Here is a 16,775-nt window from a genome sequence, read left to right on the forward strand (position 1 = left end):
AAAGCAGATAACCGATTCAAAATTTATGGAGGTTAACATTTGTGACTTGTTTCAAAGTTGTATATATAAGTCTTCCTCAATTTAAGAAAGGTTAATTGCCAATATTGGACTATACCCCACCCCAACTCCACCCCACCCAATAAAATTGTTATGTCTCTGATTTAAAAATCTATTATTTACTACAATGAACAGCATTCTACTCTCAAAGACATTATGAATACATTATCACAATACAAATAATATTTTATTTAACATTTTAATCAACAAAATTTACTCTACCAAAATTGTTTTCCAGGAACGCTTTCAGTTTGTAAACTGAGGAGCAGCACAGTTCCAGGGCCAGCAGAATTTGAGGTGATTAGGTAATTAAGCATGGTTGATGACAACCCCTGTTCTTTAAATTGACTTTGCTTTCCAAGTAAACTTATTTTTGTAAAAAAATTGTTAATGGGAGCCATACGTCTGCTTCCATCTCTATTTATATGGTCACCAATAAATGCTCTACGTTAGAATAGACTGAGCAAGGTATTTTAATTTCTTACTTTTACACTCACTATTAATTCACTTCAGCTTTGAAAAAACATTTGATATTGAAAACAGAGAAATTGAATCATTTTTTGTTGATATTTAAATGCAACAGCATGGGGGTAGGGGTTACTGGTTGAGGGTTGAGGTGATTTCCAGGCATGGCCTACATGGAAAGGATGGGCTGTTTAATGTTAAAATGGGTGACAGTGAAATAAAGGGCAATAAAGTGAGATACAGAACTACACAAAATCAGAGGTAGGAAAGAGCATTTCCCCTGACGTATTACATATAATGCCACAGGAGATGAATTAATAATATCACAATATGTGCTTCCACTTTGTCAATATAATCAGTACATTTGTATACTCGTATAAATCAAAAACTGCTATGTAGGCTTGTCATGCAATGACTAGCGTTGTTAATGGTGGGAAAGTTAAATACTGCAGAGATTTACATAAATATCCATAACAAATGTGGAAGCAACCGTTTATAATGGAAATTAAAAGTATAGAATACATGATATTAAGATGAAGTATGAGTTACATCTGCTCACCCTGGACCAAAAATCCCAGCTTCTAACCCCACTTCACCCAAAGACGATTTTTCATCTCGACTTTGAACAGGATTATGGGTGCCTCAGTCCAGCATTTTAAGCCCATTCCTAGTTGCCTTGTACAGGTGCTGGTGAGCCAACTTCGGGAACAACTGAAGTTCGAAGGTACTCCAGCAGTGTTGTTAGACAGGAAGTTCCAGGATTTTGACAAAGCAACAATGAAGGAATTGATTTTTGCATCCAAGTCAGGATGGTGCAGAAATTGAAGTGCAACTTGGGAGGTGGTGGTGTGCATCTGTGTGGTTGCTACCTTTGCCCTTCTAGGTAGCAGAGGTTTTGTGTTTGGGAGATTCCGTTGAAGACGACTTGGCAGGTTCCTGCAGTGCATCTTGGAGATGGTACACACTGTAACCACTGTGTGCCTGTGTAGAGGGAATGAATGTTTAAGATCTATGGATTGAGCATGGCATATCTCTGAAGAATAAGGTAGTCTACAAGGCTGGCGTACTGCCTTTGCTGTTGTATGGCTGAGACACATGGGTAATGTATTGCTGCCACAATTCAATACTTTTCTCCTGCACTGCCTTTGAAAAAGAGCTCCTAGAACATGGCAGCAAAAGGATCCAAACCATTCCAGAGGTGTGTAGCATCACGGGCATCAAAGTGATGCTCAATTCATCATAGCTATGCTGACTAACCATGCTGGATTTATGCAAAATCAAGCATTCCAATAATTCTACTGTACAGTTAACTACAGCAAGGGCAGTGCTCCAAGGAAGTCCAAATAAAGACACACGGACAAACTCAAGAAAGCTAACCTGAAGGTTTGTAGTATTGGCAAAAAGACACAAGAAGTCACAAATGACAGTTAAACGGGACACAGCTAGCAAGATTGCAACTCATCATTGATTAAGGTTCACCACATGAAAATCAAAAATGTTAGCCAGGCTCTACAGTGTCAACACACAACTGAACTATCAAAGCAATAACTGTGACTATATTTGGATGTCATAGATCAACCTTGCAATGTAAGCGTTTGCAGATAAGCAGAATCTTTCACATCAACTGCTCAATGACTACTTAAAGTGTTGGTCAATCATATCAGCTTGTCCAATCATGCTTCACTTCCGCAGCTAAATTCATTCAGGCAAATGGAGGAAATGCAATCACACTTCTGACATGATTTGTAAATGGTGCAAAAGGGTTGTCAAGCGAATACCTAGCCTTTGACCTACTGCATCATCAGTAGTTATATGGTCTAGTTAAGTTTATGGACAAAGGATTCTATGTTGGGACATTTCAGCAAATATAATGCTACTGAATGTCAAGAGTAGGTGCTTGCTTCTTTTGTTGAAGGATGCTGCCTTGAATGTATGTGCAGTAAAAATTACTGGCAATTTTCAGCCTAAGCTTGAATATTATCTAGATTTGGCTGCATATAAGCCAGATTGCTTCACCATCCAAATTGGAAATAGAACTGGGAAGTGAATCCGCCAACATCCCCATTCCGACCTTCTGAAAGAGGGTATGTCTTGGTATATCAGCTGAAAAAAAGTGCCTCGAAGAGTAACTGCAATGTTCTGATTTGAGATGATTGACCTTAACAACCAACATCATTACATACGACTCCACCAATTCCCATTGACTTCAATTTTAATAGGTTCCTTGGCATTGTACTTAGTCAAATACTACACTGATAACAAGAGCAGTCTGTCACCACACCTGCACAATTCAGCTCTTTTGTCTTCATTTGGACTAAGACTGCAATGAGACCTTAAGTTGCCATAGCAGTGTTGAAATTATTAGCTGACTAAATAAAGCTTGAAAGCATTCTCCAAATCTTGTTCATTTTGCAATAAACACGAATAATAGACTATTGAGGTAATACAAACGTTTGCATTTACTGCATCATTACCCAGACAATTTTCTATATTGGTAAAGGTATGCAGTGTTGTACTATAATAGTTTGGCTCGAAATTTGGGTAGATTTGAAACACACATGGATTCAGGGATTGGATATGTGTGAATTATATGCAATGCAAGCTGTGCAACATAAATCATTTTGGAGTTATTCAGGGAGCTTCTCAAACTTCTCCTGACTCTCACTCAAAACTTCCGTATCTCTAACACTTCACTACACATCTCCTCAGATGATGACAATGATAGTGATACCATACAATTTGTGCTCAGCAGTTGTGCCCCACCCATGCTCCCACAAGCTCACAACCAAATGTATGGTCTAACAATCATCTGCGTGTTACAGGAGTTCTTAAAGAAAATCAAGAGTTAACAAATTTCAAAATAACTACACTATGTAATCTTTCAATTTCATCAAATGAGCATAACTTTAGTTGCAAAGTTTAGGAAAGTGTTAGTCATTAGAGTTGCAAATTTTGATAGAAGTATGCAACAAAGGAAAGGCTAATTATAAATAAATTCTCTCCAGGCTCTCTCCCCCTTCCCCCCACTTTGGCAAATTATTTTAAAAGCTTTTATAAAACTTGAAAACATTCTCTAATCATGATTTAATGTTGCCCTTCTCCAGATTGTTTAAGAATATAATAAATATCACAGAAATGTTTTTCACTAAGATACCTCTTCTACATAATCGTGGCCTACAGGCTGTACATCATTCTGAAGCTGTGCCGGTATAGTGGAAGCTGGTACTGATGCTGTGATCTGGTCGGCCTTGAATTCCTGTGTCTCAGACTCTGGCTTGGCATTTGAGACTTTAGTATCCTCCATTTTGTTTCCCATTGTCTGCACTTTGTTTCCTCCTTTGAATTCAGAAGAAAAGTTTTTGAATTTATTCAAATATAGACCAACCAGAATACCGTATGCATTTATTACTACACACAGTAATAATAATTAATCTGAAAATTAAAGATTAAGCATGCAGCAGTACAATTATAGCACTTGTACAAACCAGTGTAAAATTGAAGTCAATACCAACATAACTCCAAAGCAGAGTAAATACTCCTATTCCATTACCATGAAATCCAAGTCTTCCTTCATTAATCAATTTAAATATAAAATCCCTGCACTGTCTGCTTCAGAATTTAGAACTCAACAATAATGATAAACGATTTTATTATGAATTATCTGTTGAACATTACAGTACAAGGTTCAAAGCACCACTGATTTAACAATACACTGCAGTTTGATTACCAAGGAAATCACTCACAAGACAAATTGGTTTCTTCCATGAAAGAGCAATTAAGCTGATAGTTCTCACTGAAGTGTCAATTTCAAGATAAATGCCTGTGTCACATAAACCCGTTAACTACACAAACTACAGGCATCAATAATAAAATTAAAACTTTGTTGAAGGACAAAACCATTCAATGAAAAGATAATATTGAACCTTCCACAGCTCTATACTATACACATCTTTTAGATGTGCTCAGTTAAAAAATAAACCAAATACTTGTTCATTTTAGGATAGGAGAAATGAAACTTTAAAGATAAATAGGTGCTATAAGGAAGGAGGAGTGAGGAAAGATGGCACCAGCAGATTCTGCAGACATAGGTGTCTTCATCCAGTTTGTCCATGAGACAACTTACTTCTCTTCTCCGATATCTTTACTTTCAAGATGGCTGTGGTTCTGTGGGAGTTCAAACTACAATTATTTGTATGTGGTGGGGTTTTGGACTGACTGTGTGGCCTAGCACTTCACTATCTCCAGGAATGGCCTGAAAGAGGGGGAGGGGAAGATAGTGAGAGAGAGCAAACGAGAGAGAGAGAGAGACTGTTAAGTCTTCGAGACAGAGGGTTTGGAGAGGCAATGCAGAAGATTGTAACATCACAACAGCGTGTTGCTGGTCTCCACTCTTGTTGCAGGAGCAATCTCTCTATCCCTCGCTGCAGAGAGCCTGAGATACCAATGTGCTGGTTTGTGGACTGTGGATCACGGGCTCTTTGGGGCTTCTGCTGTTGCTTCTATGGTGGGGGTGGTGGTTTGATGCTTCTGCTGGCACAGTTGTGGGGGGGGGGGAGGGGGGGCCGATGCAATTCCTGCTGCTTGTGTAGTGATGGGAGGGGCTTCAGGGCTTTGATGTTTCTATCACTCATTCTATGTGGTTTCATTGTTTTGTGGATGTTTATGAAGAGTATGATTCAGGTTGGATACTGTATACATACTGATATTAAATGAACCTTTGAACATTTATTCATAAAGTGACAGTACAATGCAGGTCTTCCCCAGGCTCTGAACAGTTCACAAGTCAGAAATGTAGTCATGAACCTAGTTTACACATGGCATTAAATGCCTGCAGCCCTGCATCAGCCAGCAAATCCACCAGGCCAGTCTCCCAGACGCTTGATCATATGTACAAGTCAGGTGTTCAAAGGCTGGGGAAGATCTGTGAAGTTTATGGCATAGTACATGTATAAAAACCCTAATGGATTAACAAACAAACTGCTGGAGGAACTTAGGAAGTCAGGCAACATCAATGAAGGCGGATTGGACAGACGATATTTCGAGTTAAGATCCTTCATCAGTCTAGAGACCCTTCAAAGTTGATTACCCACTTCCTTCTATAACTGTTGCCTGGCCTGCTACAGTAGTGCAACAGTTAGAGCTACAGTATTATAACTTGGAATTCAGAGTTCAATTCTGACGCTGTCTGTAAAAAGTTTGTATGTCCTTCCAATGAGCACGTGGGTTCCCCTGGGTGCTCTGGTTTCTTCTCACATTCCAAAGAAATACTGGTTAGTAGGTTAATTGGTCATTATAAATTAGGCTAGGATTAAATAAGTGGGCTGCTGAGCAGTGTGGTTCACTGGGCCAGAAGGGCCTGTTCTGCGCTGTATCTCTATATAAATAAATATTGACTGTTCATTTTCCTCCATAGACATTGCCTGACCCGCTGAGCTCCTCCAGCATTCGGGGTGTTGCTCCAGTTTTCCAGCATTTGCAGTCTCTCTTGCATCTCTATAAAATTCTACTGGATGGATAGTTTCACTCTTAAGTTGCTCCCAAGGTCTGACTCATTAGAGTGAAATACAGTTTCTCGTACTTTGAAGAGAGGCAGACTTTGGCAAGGCAAGATAATTCAGCAAGAGCTAGAAAGCCTCAATATAGCTCTTGATGGAATGGATCCAGCAACTGCAAAAGGGCTGACTGTTTCAAAACATCAAATGCTGCTTCTTAGATTAACTGTTAGATGTATATTCAGCAGAAAGCTTTCAGTCCCGTTTCACAATGCCTAACAAATTTACACCTACGAATACCAAAACAGATTACATAACTGGCATTACAAGACATGGCTGCAGGGTGATGAAGACTCAAATATCCAAGGATATTTGATAAATAGGAAGGACATGCAAAAAATTGTGATGTGATTGTGAAAGATGAAATAAGAGCAATGGTGAGAAAGAATTTGGCTCAGAACTTGCAGTTATAGAATCTGTCAGGATGGACTAAAGAAACAAGGGTCAGTAAACATCAGTAGGAGTTGTCTACAGGCATCCAAACAGTAGTGGCAATGTAGGGGACATCAAAGTGAAAATTAAGAATGCACATAAGAAGGGTACTACAGTAATAAATGGTTTTAACCTACATGTAGACTGATCGAACAAAATTATCAATCATATTGTGGAGAGTGAATTCCTGAAATGTGCATGGAATGGTCTTTTAGAACAGTGTGGGATGAGTCTATTAGGAAACAGGTTATCCTAATTAGGCTACTGTACAATAACAAGGGGCTAATTTCAGTTTGCTGGGTAGGATTCTCATGGAAAAGCTACCAAATATTCAATAGAATGTTTCATCACAACAGAAATTGAAGTAATTCAATCTGAAACTGAGATCTTAAATTTAAACAAAGAATTCCACAAAAATAATGAAAAGTTAGCTAGCTATGAAAGACAAGGAAGTTTCACGGAAAAGTGCAAGATGAACAAGGATCAAGTGCAAGAACTGCAAGTTATGCATGTTTTTATGGCTCAAAAATAATTTAGGCCCAACCATTGTTAATAGAAGTTAAAGTTATATAGCCAATATAAGTAGCAAGTATGAAGATTTGGAGCACTCTACAAAAGGAGAGCAAACTTGCAAAGGTACATTGAAAACAGATTGTAAAAACTACACAAAATGAAAAATATTACTGAAAACAAAGATAGGTCCCTTACAAGCACAAGGATTAAGAAGGGATGACAAAAGAATTAAGCAAACATTTTGGTTTTGCCCACAGGGAAGAGGACATAAATAAATGCCAGACATGTGAGGGAACCAAAACTCCAAAAAGATAAGAATTCTAGGAAATTAGAAGCAGTGGAAAAAAAAATGCAGGAGAGATTAATGAGACTGAAAACTGATAAATTTCCAGAGCCCCCTTCTACATCACAGTGTGCTAAATGGACTAGAATGGAAATGTACGCATTGGCTGCCAACTTCCAAAATTCTAGTGGAAATGATTGTGGAATCATTCCTGCAGATCAAAGGTGACAATGTAATTATTTGAAAATGAGAAAACAGCAAGCTCTATCAGTAGTAGGGGACACACTAGTTTATTATTATAAACTATGCTGTAACAAGACACTTTTCAAAGTAAATTTATTATCAACCAACCCGTCACAATATACAACCCTGAGAATCATTTTCTTGTGGGCTTAGATCAACTTGGGCTGTCAACCACTGCGCAAAAGGCAACAAACTGCAAATACAGAAAGAAAGAAATTAAAATAAATAAATAAGCAATAAATATTAAAAACATGAGATGAAGGCCTTGAAAATGAGTTCATAGGTTGTGGGAACATTTCAATGATGGGCAAGTGAACCCTTTGGTTCAAGAGCCTGACTACTCCTGAATCTGGTGAGAGTCCTGAGGCTCCTGTGGCTTTTTTTCCTGATGGCAACATCTAGAAAAGAGCATGTCCTTGGCATTCGGCGGGGTCTCTGGTGATGGATGCTGTTTTCCTGCGACATTTTGTGCAGATGTGCTCAATGGTGGGGAGAGCTTTACCTGTGATGGACTGGGCCATATCCACTAATTTTTGTATAGTTTTCCATTCAAGGACATTGGCATTTCCATACCTGGCTGTGATGCACTTAATCAATATACTTACCAGTACACACTTAAAGAAGTTGGTCAAAGTTTTAGATGTTATGCTGAATCTTCATAAACTCATAAGAAAGTAGTAGTTTCTTTGTAATTGCACTGAAAATGCTGGGCCCAAATTAATAACACCAAGGAATTTAAAGTTGCTGACCCTCTCCACCCCTGATGAGCACAGGCTTATGGACCTCTGGTTTCTAATGCTGAGTCAATAATCAGCTCTTTGGTCTAAACGACTTTGTGTAACAGCTTGCTGTTATGGCACCACTCAGCTAGATTTTCAATCTTCCTCCTATATGCTGATTCGTCACTACATTTGATCCGGCCCAAGATGGTGGTGTTGTCAGCAAACTTGAAATTGGCATTGGAGCTCTGCTCAGCCACAGATACAAGTATAAAGCATGTAGAGGAGGGGGTTAAGTACACATCCTCGTGGTGCATCTGTGCTGATGGAGATCCTGGAGATGTTGTTGCCAATCCAAACTCACTGGGGTCTGCAAATGAGGATCCAAATGCACAAGGAGGTCTTGGGAGCTTATTGATTTGTTTTCAGGGGATGATGGTATTGAATGCTGAGCTGTATAAAGAGCATCTGATATATGCATCTTTGTTATCTGATGTTCCAAGGTTGAGGGAACAGCTAATGAGATGGTATCTGCTGTGGACCTGTTGCTCCAGTAAAACTGGAGTAGATCCAAGTCGCTTCTTAGGCAGAAGTTACTATGTTTCATCACCAACTTCTCAAAACACTTCATCACTGTAGATGTAAGTGCTACTGGATGATAGTCATTGAGGCAGGTTACCATCTTCTTCTCAGGCATGGGTATAATTGAAGACTGCTTGAAGCAGGTGGCTATCTCAGACTGCTGAAGTGAGAGGTTAAAGATCTAAGTGACACTCCAGCCAAATGATCAGCACAGGTCTTTAGTAGTTGGTCAGGTACCCCATCTGGGCTGTATGCTTTTCGTGGGTTCACCCACCGGAAGGCTGCTTGCATATCGGACTCAGAGACTTAACTCCCGGGACCACTGGGGTCTGTGGGAGTTTGTGATGGTTCCTTCATGCTTTGACGGTCAAAGCGAGCATAGAAAACATTAGCTCATCTTGAAGCAAAGCCCTGTTGTCGCCTACGTAGCTTGATTTAACTTGCTCAACTGTCAAGCATCCTTCGTTGATTGAAGTTAAGTCCGGAATTGTCACTTCACCCATGAGATAGCTTTCCAGAGATCATACCTGGACTTCTTGTAACTTTCTTGGTCACCAGATTTGAAACCGTCAGCAGATTATGGGTCTTATGGTTCATCCAGGGCTTCTGACTGGGGGAGACTCTGAATGATTTTGTGGGGACACACTTGTCTGCAACTATTTTTATAAAATCCGTGACAACTATGGTGTATTCATTCAGATCCACAGATGAGTCCTTGAATGTGGCCTAGTCCACTGACTCGAAGCAATTCCGTAATCGCTCCTCTGCCTCCTGCAGCCACCTCTTTGTTATCCTAATCTCTGTAGCTTTGCTCTTTACCTTCTGCCCGTATGCAGGTAGGACAGCCAAGTGATCTGATTTCTGAAATGCGGTCCGGGCATGGAACGGTAGGCATTTCTGATCTTAGTATAACAGTGCAATGGTCTAGTATGTTGGGGTCTCGGGTGCTACAAGTTATATGTTGATGGTAACTGGGCAGGGTTTTCTTCAAACAAGCCTGGCTGAAATACCAGACTATGATTTGAAATGTGTCGGGTTGGACTGTTTCTTCTCTGGAGTCAACATCATGCAGTGTCTCATGCGGTTGATTATAGTCGGCTCCTGGTAGAATGTAAACTGCGGTCAGTTTAAAATTCTAAAATATTAATGGAATGAGATAATTAAATATGGATTTATTAAAGGAAAATATCACTTGAGAAGCCTACAAAATTCTGACAAGGCTCAACAGACTAGATGTTCCACTCATCCCCACTCACCCTTGAAAAGTGGGATTTGCTTAGAACCAGAGGTTACAGTCTCATAATATAGAACAAGACAAGAAATTTCTTCACACAACGTAATGATTCCATGGAGCTCTCTACCACATAAGGGTAGGGAGGCTGATTCACTGAAATATAATAAGGTTGAAGAATTTAAGATGCAAAAAATATCAAAGTCTATGTTAGAGACTGGAGATATTTTAGGATAGACTAGTCTTGATCCTATTGAATGATGGAGCAGGCACAAAGGGTCAATTAGCCTAATGTTACCTGGTTAGGTTTTCTATATTTACTGAATTAAGAAAGTAACGACTGAACAGAGTTACAATCTTCAGATTTTCAACAGGTCAAAGCTGGGAAAGAGTACGTTAAACACAATTCAAAAATTGTTAACATACCAACAAATGTTATTTTGGGTGTTACAGGTTTCTTCACTGCCACTGTAGCTGGTTTGCTTGTACTGTTCGTGAAGGCTACAGCAGGCTTGGGAGGCATTTGGCTGGCTGCTGGTATAGTGGCTGTGGTAGTGGCAGCACTACTTGTTATTTTGTTCATCGCAGTTGATGTTGAATTCACTACAACTGGCTCTGTAGAGGGAATTGGCTTACCCAATTTGGTGTGCAATTTCACAACCTGCAAAAAGGAATACAGAACTGTTAAAATACATTTAACCCCTGCATCACATGGGAACACTAGGTGAACAAGGATTGTACAGGTGTTCCCTGCTTTTCGAACGTTTGCTTTACGAAACCTCACTGTTACGAAAGACCTACATTAGCACCGTTTTCACTTTCAGAAGGTGTTTTCACTGTTACGAAAAAAATTTCAGCGCACGAAAAAAGGCAGAGCGGCCCCAAGCAGCCGCTCTCCCCCGGATTGGGAACTGCTTTGCTTTAACACGTGCCTGTGAGCAGCCGTTTGCAAGATGAGTTCTATGGTATCGGAAAAGCCTGAAAGAGCTCGTAAGGGTGTTACACTTAGCGTAAAACTAGACATAATTAATCATTTTGATCATGGTGAACGAAGTAAGGACAAAGTGAGTTTGGCTTGTGGAAGCTGACGAACATGATGTTGAAGAGGTTTTGGCATCCCATCACCAAGAACTGACAGATGAAGAGCTGATGCAATTGGAAGAAAAAAGGATAACAATCGAAACTGAATGATTAATGATAAAGTACAACTTTAATTTTGAAAGGGTACGTCGGTTTAAGAGATACTTACAGGATGGTTTGAGTCCTTATTAAAGAACTGTGAGATAGAAAAATGCGCGAGGCTCAGCAGTCAAGCAAGCCTTCCACATCAGCCACAGCAGACGACGAACCTCAATCTTTGACATCGAGGCAGGAAGAGATAGAAGATGAGCCGCCTGCTCTAATGGAAACAGACTACGAGATGACACCACAGTGTCCCACCACCCCAACACCCAGGCCACGGACAGATACCGATTTGTGGAGAATGCAATGGTAGCCGGGATGCGCACAGCACATCTTTAAGAAAAAAGCCGAAATAAACATGCTAAATAATCAGGTGCCGCCGACACGTAATTGTCGGCCCAGATCAGAGACGACGCAATTGGAAATCGGCACTGATCTGGGTCAACAATTACGTGTCGGGTGGCACCTAATTAATTAGCTCGTTTATTTCAGTTTTTTCTTAAAAGATGTGCTGTGTACCTCCTGGCTACCGCTGGACCCCTGCGTGCTTAGTGGCAATGTATCCCTCGGTGGCCTCGAGGGTGGGGGCCACTGCACCACCCCAACCTGCGACAACTCAGTCTAACACACCATCATCAGTGTGCTGCGCTGTCTTCCCGATTCCCGTAAGTGATACTACACTGTACATAAATAATTTCTACTTTATATCGGCTGTGTATTTTTACGTGTTATTTGGTATGATTTGGCAGCTTCATAGTTTAAAGGTTACTGGAGGGAGTGTTCTTGCCAACAGCGCTTGCGTGAGATTTTCTGCCGACAGCGCTTGCGTGAGATTTTCGCTACGGAGAACAGTTCAGTAATGATTGTGGAAAAGTATTTCTACTTTATATAGGCTGTGTATTTATCATATCATTCCTGCTTTTACTATATGTTACTGTTATTTTAGGTTTTATGTGTTATTTGGCATGATTTGGTAGGTTATCTTTTGGGTCTGCGAACGCTCACAAAATTTTCCCATATAAATAAATGGTAATTGCTTCTTCACTTTACGACATTTCGGCTTACGAACCGTTTCAAAGGAACGCTCTACCTTCGGATGGCGTGGGAAACCTGTAATTAGTTATGAACAGTACTCGATTTTCCAGAAGTATTTCGCATTCCTTAAATGATAACAGAACTGCAAAAGTCTCTGGATCCTGGAATACAGAGCAACATACAAGATGTTGGGGGAATCCAGCAGGTCAGGTCAGATCCATAAAGGGAAATGGACAACTGGTATTTCAGGTCAAGACTTTCACCTGGACTGAGTTAGGATGGTAGTTGAGGCAGGTGTGTTAAGTGTTAAGACACCCTTAGATGGGCAATGAACATGCAAAGAATGGAGGGATATGGATTTGTACAGAAAGAATGAACTAGCTTAGTAGGCATTTAATTGCTAGTTTAATTAGCTCAGCACATCCTAAATAGGCTGAAGGGCCTGTTCTTGCTGTACTGTTCTGTGTTCTATGATATAACAATATGTTCTAGATTAACAAAAGGACAGTCTACATTCAGTTTAATAGCAAGCCAGAATTATATCCCAGCCCAACTTAAACTAACATGTAAGAGTGACAACTATGTATTCAAAATTAAGCAAGAAGTAGAAAAACAGTGTGCGTTGCTTCAGAAAATTCTGAGCTTAACTGAACAAGTTCAAATCAGGCTCGCAAACTGATGTTCCTACATATCAAGTTTTCTTGTGTTCTTTATTAATATGTACAATAGATACAAAACAAATTCCTGAAACTTGAGCCACTTCCCTTGTATAAGTAGTCCACAAGTGACTCGAACCTACTCTGCAGTTCAAAGATATCAATGATTTTGATCTGAACTCTCCCCATCCAAATGTCTTAAGCATTGACTCTTCCTCCTTAAATTTACACCTCTTGAAAATATGCACTAATCGAATATAAATTCCTAATATACAATGCTCCAAATGACTCCACAATGCAATAAATGGCTGCTCCCCTACCACGAGACTAGAGACCCTAGTTCTATACTCTATATGAATTGATGCTATCTTTTACAAATGAACAAAAAAAATTAAGCTTTTAAAACCTGCATGAAGTATCATTTAATGAGGATTCTAGAAGTAGGGGCCCTAGCACTAGAAAACAAGCGGAATGTCAGAAAGGGTGGGTAAAGTCTCACATAATTAACAAAGACTGTGTCTATGGACAAAGGAGTTGCTTTGGAATCTTGCTTCAGCCTGCAACTTTTCCAGTAGCCCAGTGATGAATCAATCTTAAACCAATGCACTAGTAATAAACAAGAAAATCAATTTGTTGGAATTATACAGCAAGCACCTAAAACATTTAAAAGTAAAAAATAAAATAGCAATCTGACTGACAACAGTTATCAGAAATTGGAGTCCAGAAATATTAGCTTGCCCTTTTAATTACTGACAGACATACTAGTATATATTACTACCATGTACCTTCAGTACTTATTGAATCTTGACAAATACCTTTTGGTGCTTGGCACCTCGTATGTGTGCAGCATAGGCATCTGCACCTGTACAAGACACATCACACAATTCACATCGTAATTGGCCTTGGGCACCACGTGGTCCACTGGTAGCCTGACTTCCACCCTTTAAAGCTGCCTCTTTCTTCTTGTGCTTCTGACCTTCCAAATGTTCCCTGTAAGTCTTGGAGAAAAGAAGCAAAAAAAAAGTAAAAATTAAAAGAGGAGATCTGTCTGAACATTCACATTCATTTTTCCAACGATACAATGTTCCAAAATTAACTTGGCCAATTTCATGTTGGGGGGGAGAAAGAGAAAATGTTTTTCAATTTTCAAACTAAGAGCAGCTTTTCCCTACCTTTTTCACCTCAAACTTTTCATTTGAAATACTAAAATCTGGACATATAGAAGTCTTAATCTGCTAAAATGTCAACATTAAAAGTTAAGCATGAAAATTGTGACTGCATTACTAGCTACCAAATAGGCTAGTTCATTTAACTTGCCAAAGCACCTTTGTACCAGCCACCAAATCCATGACCTCCTCATAAAAACCCAAATTAACACGTGCAGTAGAACACCATCGCCAACAGGTTAACAGGTTCAGAAAAAAATACTAGCTTTACTGCAATATATATAGTCTTTACAAGGCTCACCACATATGTGAGGAACGAGGATTGAAAAACTAGACAATATAGTTTCAAAATAAGAGATAAACCATTTAGGATTGAAGAGCCAGACTGCTTGCTCTGATCTTATTTCTCAAATCCTTACATGCTATCTTGACTTCAACATATCCTGCGATCTGCTTTGTTGTTGGATCAAAATTCTGAAACACTCTATTTCAAGTTGTAGGGGCACCTTCCTCACTTACTGCACCCGATCAAAGCCCACGCCGTCTTCAAGGCCATTAGGTTTATGCAAACTGTGCCAATCCTATCAGCAACAAACACATCCTGAAGAATTAAAGACAAGGCCTAGTATCCTATTGAGCCAGATCGGCCAGACACAGCAAATTTGTCAACAAGTTTCACGGCACATGCTGGTGATAATAAACCTGATTCTGAATTTGCATTCTGACATATTCTGCATTATTCCATGGTCAACCCCAACCAACAGAAAACCTAAAAAAAAATTTAACATACTTTCTTCAAAACTTATTACCTGTGGACCAGCACAGCTAATTTTACAGACGTCACAATAGTGGAGCTGTGGCTGTTTAGGTGGTGGCTTTGGTTTTTGCTGTTTGTTCTGGAAGGCAGGTTTTTTGATGAAAGTGCTTCCTGTATTGGCACTGTTTCCTGTTCCAGTCCCAGTGCTAGTCCAGGTGGTAGCCGGGGGCTTCTGTGGTTGCTGATAGTATGATGTAGCAGCAGGGTATACGGCAGCTTCATAACCGGAGTAACTTGATCCTAATAAAGCAAAAAATGATTATGAGCTGCTTCATTGTAAGAACATTGGCCATTATAGTTCATTATCAACATTCATCCATAATAATCAAGTGATAGAACAGCAACTCTTAAAATACGGCAATCTTGCCTGGCCAATTTTAGTTTTCATTTTCTTACAAAGTGATATTTCCTAATGTTGCTCTACTTCGCAGTCTGAAGACAAAACAGAAGATGGCAAACCAGAAAACCTATTGCATGTTGAGTAATATGAGTAACAATTGGTGATATGCAACTTGGCATTCATGAAACTTCAGCTTGATCAGGAGAGCAAAGTGCTGAGAAAACAGAGGCAGGACTATATACACTGCATGACTATGACACAAAAGGGAGATATTGATTTGGCTTGAAAGTTCAAACACAAAGATAAGCACTACACCAAAACAATAATGGATAAATCGAAGCAGTAACTTACCTGAATAACTGACAGGTGTTGTATTGTATGAGGGCGTCTGTGTATAAGATACAGCAGCAGTGGCTACTGCTGCGGTGGGTTGAGCGGTGGGTTGCACAGTCGTTACCACAGGATACACTGTATAACTCGTCGTAACAGGGATTGGAGTGGGTGCTGGCTTTATTGCAGTAACTTGCCTCGACTGTTGTGTTTGCGTGTATGGTGTAGTAGTCTGGCTGAAGCTAGTTTTTGGAGCTACTAAAAGACAAAAATCAAAAGAGATAACATTATTTGACCTGATGGAACTTTGATTATACAGAGTTTTAATTTCATCTTTGACAATAATGCATTCAAATACATTTGTTCAAATTCACACAAGCTTGAACAATAAACATCTATGATTAGTACCAAAATATAAACTAGTATATAAATATTTTTCTTGTCCTTGAGGAAGGACACTTTTATTCATTGGAATATACAAGTGCTTACTAATCTCTCATCCCTATTTCTCACATTCAGAGTTTAGAAAATTGAATAAAATAACTGGATGGTTAGGCGGCATACCTACAGAGAGTTGCGAGCTTGCTTCAGTATTCATGTATTTTTTTTTCCCAAACTTTTGTGCTGATAAAGGTAGAGAGTCAGCATGTTCCCAATGAATCTACTGGTTTTCAAGATACTGATCTGAGAGGACAGATTGCCTCTGCCTATTAAAATATTCTTATTTGTTCTGACTAGATTCAGGACAGTGATCAATTACAAAAGGCAGATGAAATCATACAAATTTCAGGAGACAAATCATTCTGGGTTTTGAAAAATAAAACTTTTTATCAGCAAAAATTCCAACATCTGGAGTGAGGCAATATTTGAAAATTGATTGGATCTTTCAATATGTTTCTTATTCTAATTCATATGATGCATTGGAACTAAAGTTTAAAGTTCAAAGGAATGAAAGGAGAGGAACACAAGATCACATATTAAGGTTAACATATTGCCTTAAGAAAAAACGTGAAATTTATTTGTTATTCAAAACTATAAAAGTAATTTTTATCTATATTCTTCATCTGGTGTTCCTATGGAGATTTTTTTTTTGTTTTCACCTGGAATCAGGTAGCTTGGGACAGTCACAGAACCTTTCTCTGCTATATGGCTCAGGTCTACCTAGCTAGATC

At 39.3% G+C, this 16,775-nt stretch overlaps 1 protein-coding gene across 3 annotated transcripts in view; it reads right to left on the reverse strand.

The window, feature by feature from the left end:
• Positions 1-16,775, reverse strand: part of LOC140188246 (zinc finger RNA-binding protein-like) — a 71,707-nt gene that overhangs the window by 32,316 nt on the left and 22,616 nt on the right. For all 3 annotated transcript variants that reach the window (XM_072244341.1, XM_072244342.1, XM_072244340.1), the window contains 5 exons: positions 15,625-15,861; positions 14,926-15,173; positions 13,766-13,948; positions 10,504-10,738; positions 3,677-3,858 (listed from right to left, as the gene is read on the reverse strand). In XM_072244341.1, the coding sequence (XP_072100442.1) occupies positions 3,677-3,858; positions 10,504-10,738; positions 13,766-13,948; positions 14,926-15,173; positions 15,625-15,861 (1,085 nt within the window). The remainder of the gene's footprint in view (positions 1-3,676; positions 3,859-10,503; positions 10,739-13,765; positions 13,949-14,925; positions 15,174-15,624; positions 15,862-16,775) is intronic.

This window comes from Mobula birostris, chromosome 26 (genome assembly GCF_030028105.1).
Source record: "Mobula birostris isolate sMobBir1 chromosome 26, sMobBir1.hap1, whole genome shotgun sequence".
In the NCBI taxonomy this organism is placed as follows: Eukaryota; Metazoa; Chordata; class Chondrichthyes; order Myliobatiformes; family Myliobatidae; genus Mobula; species Mobula birostris.